The sequence below is a fragment of the Macadamia integrifolia genome, chromosome 5, assembly GCF_013358625.1.
Source record: "Macadamia integrifolia cultivar HAES 741 chromosome 5, SCU_Mint_v3, whole genome shotgun sequence".
Lineage (NCBI taxonomy): Eukaryota > Viridiplantae > Streptophyta > Magnoliopsida > Proteales > Proteaceae > Macadamia > Macadamia integrifolia.
Genome location: NC_056561.1, coordinates 33,706,421 through 33,715,204, shown reverse-complemented (window position 1 = coordinate 33,715,204; position 8,784 = coordinate 33,706,421). Strand labels below are relative to the sequence as shown.

The 8,784-nt window shown below is 40.2% G+C and overlaps 1 protein-coding gene across 1 annotated transcript; it reads left to right on the top strand.

The window, feature by feature from the left end:
- The first annotated feature begins 1,065 nt into the window (after window positions 1-1,065).
- On the top strand, window positions 1,066-8,259 carry LOC122079718 (pentatricopeptide repeat-containing protein At1g74850, chloroplastic). Its single transcript, XM_042646407.1, has 4 exons — window positions 1,066-3,131; window positions 6,613-6,927; window positions 7,007-7,114; window positions 7,436-8,259. Exons 1-4 carry the CDS (start codon window positions 1,270-1,272, stop codon window positions 7,770-7,772), a joined length of 2,622 nt encoding a protein of 873 aa, XP_042502341.1. The 5' UTR covers window positions 1,066-1,269; the 3' UTR covers window positions 7,773-8,259.
- The last annotated feature ends 525 nt before the right edge of the window (window positions 8,260-8,784 follow it).

Here is an 8,784-nt window from a genome sequence, read left to right as displayed (position 1 = left end):
GTTGTAGCAACCCCATGGTAACAGCAAAAAAAAATAGAATTTCAGGGTGAATTTTTTTCACCCCTACACTTGGGATTCCATTTTGTTAATGATGTAACCACGTCGGCCTCATCCAACGTTATTATTTGTTTCGACCAGAAGCGATATGGAAAGAATATTGGGAGAGGGGCGATTCTTAATAAATAGGAAACCATTTTCTCCACCGGAAACTAAATAGAGTATACAAATAGTAAACTTGGAAAAAAAAAGACAAGACATCTAATCTATCTATTACTAAAGAGCCCCAAATCGCCCAAAGAAGGAATCTCATCGTTGATTAGTGATTATTCTTGCTACTCTTTTTTTTTTTTGTGTGAAAAAACATCATCAACAGTGAGTGTGGCAGTGTGTTGAGCATCGGATGGCTGAGATGACCTTGGGATGCGTGCCTAAATGTTCTTGGCCATCCGATGCTCACCACACTTGCACTCACTGCAGAGAATAACCGCTCCTTTCTCTTTCTCATTCCTCTGGCTGGTATCCAAGGTTGCAACTATTTGATTGCAACACAATTAGAAGCCAAGTTTCGTTCCTTTTAACTGGCCATAAAATAAGATCAACAACTAAATTCAAATTAGGGTTCGCGATATGGGGCTTGAGATGATGCCACTAGGGAGTAGGAAGGGTTAAGAGCCATGCATCGCAATAGATCGACGTCGAGAGACCTCTGTGATTCTGATCCGATTCCCACCGGAATCGTTTGAAAATTGCCAGAATGGCCTGTCCCTAGAATCGTTGCCAATTGGATCAAGTTAAATCTGGTTGAATCGGGTTTGGTATCGGTATCAGTGTCAACCGATTCTGCCGATCCTTATCGATACGGTTTTTTCGTAGAGACGCCGGTTTCCGACAATCTTTAGCCGGTATCCGCCGTTTTCTACAGTTATTTTCATTTTTAAACATCGAGATTCTTACCGACTTAACGGCTATAAAAACCTGCTAAAAGAATTTACTTCTGAGCCAAAACTCGGATTTTGAAAGAATTACATACTAATTCCCAACATAAACAGAATTCCAATCAGAAAATGACAAATTTTGTTATCCACAAAGCCGTCAAAACCGCAGGAGTTACCTGCAAGTGCTCGAGCCATTGGAGCTCCTTATGAGCTTCGTAGATTCTTTGTAGATGAACAGAGAAGCAAGTGATTTTACATTCCAACACGAATCGTCGTTCTCATGAAGAAAAATCAGATCTTTTACCGAGACTGATGCGAATCAGGACATATCGAAATGATTTTCCTGCACTCTCTCTCCATATCTAACCCCATATCTAACCCTGCTTTATCTTCTTCATTACTCAAATCCTCACAGATTGAACGAAGAAATTGCAGACTTTACTGGGGAAATTTTCCGGTAAAGAGGACAAATTTATTCGGGGACAGAGGATTCCTCTCCAGCGTTGGAAGGACCAGAGCGAAGCCCAAAGAGTTGATTTTGGGGAACCCATCAGTTACAGTCGAGAAAGGTAAGTACAGCTACGACGTTGAAACCCTAATCAACAAATTAAGTAGCTTACCCCCTCGAGGCAGCATCGCTCGATGTCTTGATATATTCAAGAACAAGCTCTCCCTTAACGACTTCGCTTCGGTATTCAAAGAGTTCGCGCAACGTGGAGATTGGCAACGCTCGCTTCGCCTCTTCAAATATATGCAGAGGCAAATCTGGTGTAAGCCCAACGAACATATTTACACAATCATGATCGGCGTGTTGGGTCGAGAGGGATTACTCGACAAGTGCGCTGAAATATTTGAAGAAATGCCCACTCACGGCGTTGCCCGTAGCGTCTTCTCCTTCACTGCTCTAATTAACGCTTACGGTCGGAATGGTCAGTACCAGACTTCCCTTGAGCTTCTCGATCGAATGAAGAAAGAAAGGGTTTCTCCCAGTATTTTGACTTATAATACTGTCATCCATTCCTGCGCTAGGGGCGGTTTGGATTGGGAAGGGCTTCTGGGTTTGTTTGCTGAGATGCGACATGAGGGAATTCAACCGGATCTTGTTACTTATAACACACTTCTCTTTGCTTGCGCCAGTAGGGAACTTGGGGACGAGGCCGAGATGGTATTTAGAAGCATGAATGAGGCTGGAATTGTTCCTGATATAACTACCCACACTTACCTCGTTGAGACATTTGGAAACCTGGGCAAGCTTCAGAAGGTGTCTGAACTCCTTAAGGAGATGGAGTCTGCTGGGAATTTGCCTGATATCACATCTTATAATGTGTTATTAGAGGCTTACGCGCAGTCAGGGTCAATTAAAGAGGCTATGGGTGTGTTTAGGCAGATGCAAGCTGCTGGGTGTATGCCAAATGCCACAACTTATAGTATTTTGCTGAATCTATATGGGCGGCATGGGCGTTACGAAGATGTTCGGGAGTTGTTTCTTGAGATGAAAGTGAGCAATACGGAGCCGGATGCTGCTACCTACAATATCCTGATAGAGGTGTTTGGTGAGGGTGGTTATTTCAAGGAGGTGGTCACTTTGTTCCATGATATGGTGGAAGAGAATATTGAGCCAAATATGGAGACTTATGAGGGTCTGATATTTGCTTGTGGAAAGGGTGGGCTTCATGCGGATGCCAAGCTGATTCTCTCTCATCTGAGTGAGAAAGGGGTGGTGCCAAGTTCTAAGGTTTATACTGGAGTAGTTGAAGCATATGGACAGGCTGCACTGTATGAGGAAGCTCTTGTTGCATTTAACACAATGAAAGAAGTGGGGAGTAGGCCAACTGTTGAAACATACAATTCCTTGATACGCACTTTTTCCTGTGGTGGACTTTATAGGGAGTCTGAAGCCATCTTGAGGCAGATGGGTGAGGCGGGTATTGCACGGAACAGGGATTCTTTTAATGGTATGATTGAAGCTTTTGGACGAGGAGGCCAGTTTGAAGAAGCTCTCAAGGTATATGTAGAGATGGGAAAAGCAAGATGTGATCCTGATGAAAAGACCCTTGAAGCTGTTTTAAGTGTGTACTGCTCAGCAGGTCTAGTTGATGAGAGTGAGGAGCAGTTCCAGGAAATTAAAGCTTCAGGAATTATGCCTACTATTATATGTTACTGTTTTCTGCTCTCAGTTTATGCAAAGAGTGACAGGTCAGTGTTCTATCTTTTTTTCCCTTATATTTGTATCATATTTTCTCCTAAGATGGATTGCACTGATGTAGTTTCTTCCCATTGTCCATTGATTGACTTGCTCACACCGACAGAATGATGAGAGATATACCTTAGTTCCCAGCTAAGTATGATTGAAGTGACAAACATAGATCATTTTAATATGTACATGGAGTAGGAGATATCTGCATTAGTTCAGAGAGAATTGTACTTGGGTTACAACTTGGAATAACTATAATATCTTCTTTTTGAAACATTATACCATGATAACACCCTCTCCTGGGGTCTTCAAGGAGGGATGGCTGAAGTGGGCAGGACAGGGTAAGCACAAGATTTGGTTGTTTGCAAGACCCTACCTGCTTTTAATAACTGATCTGTAGTATGTAGTATGTAAAACCTGCAGAATGATCGATTGTGAAAAATGCTACATTTTCTACTATTTCCCTGTGGTGAAATTTGATGGGTACCAAATAGAAACGATAGAAAACTACAAAAGGATGAGGCTGCCTTTGAATCTGTTTTCTGTTTTTCTCCTTCCAAAGATGCAAAACATCCCAATTGAATAAAAACAAGGAACGGATGATTGTTTGACTGCCTTTTAGGTCTGAGAATTTGTTTGGTTCCCAAAATTTATCATGGCAAACATGGAATTAGTAGGTTAAATCACTAAGAAGATAACAACTACTGGTAGGTTATGAGGGATGGTGTAGAAATTCTGTGATTAACACTGGTCCTTTGTTGTTCTGAAAAAAAGCAGCAGTTTTGTAACCAATCAGTATCTCAGAGCTAGTACCCAATATATTGGTTTAATGGAAAAAGAACATTTATATCTTGGTTTACTAATGGGCGAGTTGAACTATTGTTTCAACCACTTATCCCAAAAGCTCAAGCTATTAAGTAAGGGTGATAACAATGTATATCAGCACCCCCCCCAAGGATTTCCTCACCTAGCACCCGTGTTACCTAGACCAAGGATTTTCTCACCTAGCCACAGTCCTTCGAGCTAAGTACCCAAGCCACCGGCCAAGGATTTCCTTTGCTGACCACAGTCCTTCGGGTCAAGCTAACAACAAACAAAATGAGCTTCTTCAAGCTCACAACACTTCCAGTAGAATAAGACTTCTCAGTAACCAGATAGCTGAACACATTTAAGCACACTTTGAACTGATTCTCACAAGATCCTTCTTTTCATGCTCTCTCTCTTTTTCTCAAGATGATTTTTCACTTTAGGACAATAATTATCAGTTGATCAATTTTTCTGTAGTCTAAAACCTTAGACTCAAGCCATATATACGGGCAACACACTAGCCGTTTAGAACTAGCTGTGAGAGTCAAGATAAGGTTAACTAGGTTCATGAATGTTTAAAACAAACTTTCAAATTCAAATGAAAAGCTTTAATTAAATCATTGAAGTTTAAAGCAAACTTTCAGATTAAGTTGAAGTATTAAATAAAAATTAAAAAATAAGTTTTCTTAGTGGAAAACATCAAGTACAAAACAAACTCAATTTAGTGAACAAGTTTGAATAAGAGTCTTTAAAACCTTTAATGTGGAAAACATTAAATATAGGGTAAAACAAAATTCATGAACTTCCTTAAAATGAATTTAAACTTTGAGTGGAAATCATTAAATGCAAAAACAAACTTTCAAAACAAGTTTAAATAAGAAACAAAACTTGTAAGACGATTCAAGAGAACTTAAAACAAGTCCTCCGGTCAAAGTCCAATTGATGTACATGATATAGCATTGAATAGCTTCACATCACGAAGACACAAACCATGGTGCATTAATTGCTCCAATCACAGACAAGCGCATGTTGTTTCGGTTCACTGCAGAAACAGTGTGTCTAGTAAACAAGGCTTCTGTTTGGACGGATGATGCCACAGATGATAAGTCTTATCATTCACAGGTTTAAAACAAGCAATAGACTGTTTAGGTCACGGATGACCACAGTAGCTCACGGTAAACCATAGACAGTAATATAAGGTTTCTAAGTCAAACCTCCTACTTTCCTAAGGTTAGTTGAATTAGGTCTCTAAGTGAGTTACTTACTTGGAATTTTCTTCCATATCTTTTGGATATCAATAATATCAAGGTTACAATTGATTTGACATTTGGGACACTTGATCTTGATTATTGAAAGATTTCTTCATCAAAGAGATTTGTCTTGAAGCTGTACATGTCTTTTTGTTCATGACGGCCACAGCTCTCCACGGTTGACCTCAGCAATTCTTCATCAACTTATCATGCCATCTTTTGCTTTGCGGAAGCCTCCTTAACAAAATCAGATCAGTCAATTGGTTTCCATATCCAAAACACATTATCAAAATAGTATGTTCATTTAGCTCAACAATTTACTTGAAGAAAATGGGTCAAAGACATTCAAAGTCAAATATTGGAGCTGTCTTGAGAAATATTTAGAATTATTGAAGCAATTTAGTGTTAGTGCTTGAAAAATGTAATTCCTATGCTGCCTAAGGTGCTTAGGTGTTAAGGTCCAGACTGAGAGACGTTGTGCCACAAATTCTCTTTACTGCAGTATAAGTACTGTTTCTTTTGCTAATGTGCATCAGTACACCCAACAATAACATTACTTTATGATGTCACGGGTAAGAATGCAAGCTTTGTTCTAATGTTCCTTATGAACTGTACTCACCAAGTTGTTTCAAATGCAGTATTGACAAGAAAGATGCACAAATAAGAGCTTGAAAGAATATTTCCTTTTCTGTCCCACACCCCAGGAAAAGAGGGGGGAGGAAGTAGTGTGTTGATGTATACATTGACGCTGCCTTTCCCTAACAGTTTGAGATTTTAGGGAAAATGGCAGCAAACATGGTATCATAGTAGAGAGGTCAAGTGTTCAACTCTAGGGAAGTGCGTCGGAAGAGTTTTCCCGTCATTTCTTCTCCCTCGGTGCTGTGTAAAGGAAAGGCCACGTGAGCTCCACATGCAAGGACCATGAGATCTTGGCCTGCATGTGCGGGGGAGTGTTGATTTATACATTGAAGCTGCCATTCCCTAACAGTTCAAGCTTTTAGGTGAAACGGTAGCGAACAGGTAGGTGGCTTCTAATATGATTAGATGGTGGCTTGCATCAACGTCATTGTTTAGTTAAAATAGATCAATGACACTTGTCCCAAAGTGGTCATTTAGTCTTTGCAGTACAGGTACCATCAGTACTCTTTTACACTCAATAACACTTTTTCCATGCCTTTTGCTTTGTTGCCATGCTTTACATGGAGGCTGGTTCTGTTCATGGAGCATCTCATTTCTTGATCTTCTGCATGAGAATTGCTGTGCTACATACTTCTTGTTCTAATTAAAATTGCCTTGCAATGTCCTGAAATACGATAAGCAGTTTGCTTATACTATATGAATCTCCATTTTGTTGTGGGCCTTGTTTTCTTTCCTGGTTTACTTTTGGTACGATTTGGATTACTACTAAGCTTGAATAAGCTTTCAGGTGGGATGGTGTATATGAGCTACTGGAGGAGATGACCACTAATAGGGTATCTAATATGCATCAAGTGATAGGAAAGATGATCAAGGGAGATTATGACGATGACTCTAATTGGCAGATGGTTGAGTATGTCTTTGACAAATTAAACTCTGAAGGTTGTGGCTTGGGTTTGAGGTTCTATAATGCTGTTCTAGAAGCATTGTGGTGGCTGGGCCAGAAGGAGCGAGCTGCAAGAGTGCTCAATGAAGCAACAAGGCGGGGCCTTTTTCCTGAGTTGTTCCGGAAAAGCAAGCTCATGTGGTCTGTAGATGTCCACAGGTATTGTATCAGAAAGTTACGATTGCAGGTTGTACCCTGTGAATACTTCTTCTAAAATTGAACTGCATTTTCTTTGCAGGATGTCAGTAGGTGGTGCTCTTACAGCAATATCAGTTTGGCTCAACAATGTATATGGCATGTTCAAAAATGGGGAAGATCTTCCTCATTTGGCAGCGATTGTAGTTGCGTAAGTCTTTCTCTTCCCTCTTGGATACTCTTAAAGTGTCAGTCTCTTAGACAACAAATATGGTCCATGGGAGGTACAAAGTCACGACAAACAAAACAGGATGTCCGGCATTTTGTATACCTAGAATTGAGCAGATTGGATGATCACAGCCATGCAATATAGGCAGCCTTTTGGACCACCAGAAAATCCATCTGAGAAAGCAAAAGAAGGTCCATCGTTATAGTGGACGGCTGTGTCATCTGATAACATCTATTTTTTTGCTAAATATCTCCCATTGGTCCTGGATATCCTTTCTGATGGTTCTACTTTCCTGTTTACCAGGCGTGGGGTGATGGAGAAAATCTCTGAAACACGGGAAATTCCTATTGCAAAGTTGGCCTATTCATTTCTCAATGATAATGTGTCATCATCCTTCTGTTTCCCTGGGTGGAACAAGGGCCGAATAATCTGCCATAGACCACAGCTCAAACGAATTCTAAAAGGTTCTGAATCGTCATCAGACGAGTCCAGAAACGAGTTGGTTTCTATTAATAACTCCACTTTTCCTCTTTCTGGCATGAGAGTATCCATGGCTGATGTCAATAGCGGCCAACATATTAATGTGGACTCTGAAATAGGCATTGGAACAAGAACAAAGCTTATGACAACTGCAGTCTAACAGATTAACAGTTGCACACTGCTTTGTTTTCCGGAGCTCGCTTGTGGTTGGGATATTGTCATCCCCTTGAGAGAACTTACAGAAATCGGGATCAGTTAGACACCAGAAAGAATGCAGCAAGACATTAAATCAGGGCTGAGGCTCTTTTTTGTGTATGGTTGATGGAGAGAGAGAGAATGTCTCATGTGTAAAATGTAGCTGAGCTGAACAGTCACGTCAAATGAACGCCATGTGAAAGAACCAAGTGCTTGCAGCATTTGGTCACCACGCTCAGTTAGATTGGTCCCCATTGGATTGGTTCGCTAATTTATCCACCAAGTTGGAAAAAAATAAGGATCCCCTAAAGATCCCCTTTTTGTTCCTAGCTGGAGAAGAGCAGTTCTTTTCTCAACACTTGTAAGTAATTTTTTGTCAGAATTTTCTGAAATCCTTTGGTTTTCTGTAGAAGTATTTCTGTTAAAAATTAAAGAGCTTTACCTATGCATAATATGAATCCTCCATTACATAAGCAATGCACAATTCATTGATAGGGCTAAAAATTAGTTGCTAAAGTTATCCAAAGTATCCTGGTGGAGTGCCGTGCTAAAGATTGCTATGGACCAATCAACAAAAGTGACTAGTGCCCCTGAAGAGCAGATGGGGTATCATATATTTGAGTTGTCTTTAAACTCCTCATACCATGATATATATTGTCTGTGTTGTAGAATGCAGCCATCAGGATTTCAGGCCTTTTAGCTTCATAAATTTCTTGGCAGTTCTTTAGGTTTTTCCCTTGGATGTGAAGGTCCTCGTTCCTCAATTGATTGCACAAATTGTAACATTGGATATATTTATTAGCATCAGAGGAAGGATTTCAAGCCAAGTCAAAGAAGAAACTAAGGTGTTAATTACCCGGCACAAGAATTGATTAGTTCAAAATAGTCGGTGAGGGATCAATTTTTTGTTAGAAGTGAAGGAGGGAGGCCAAAACATGTAAAAGCATGGAATTGTGGTGGTGGTTTTTTTTTTTTTT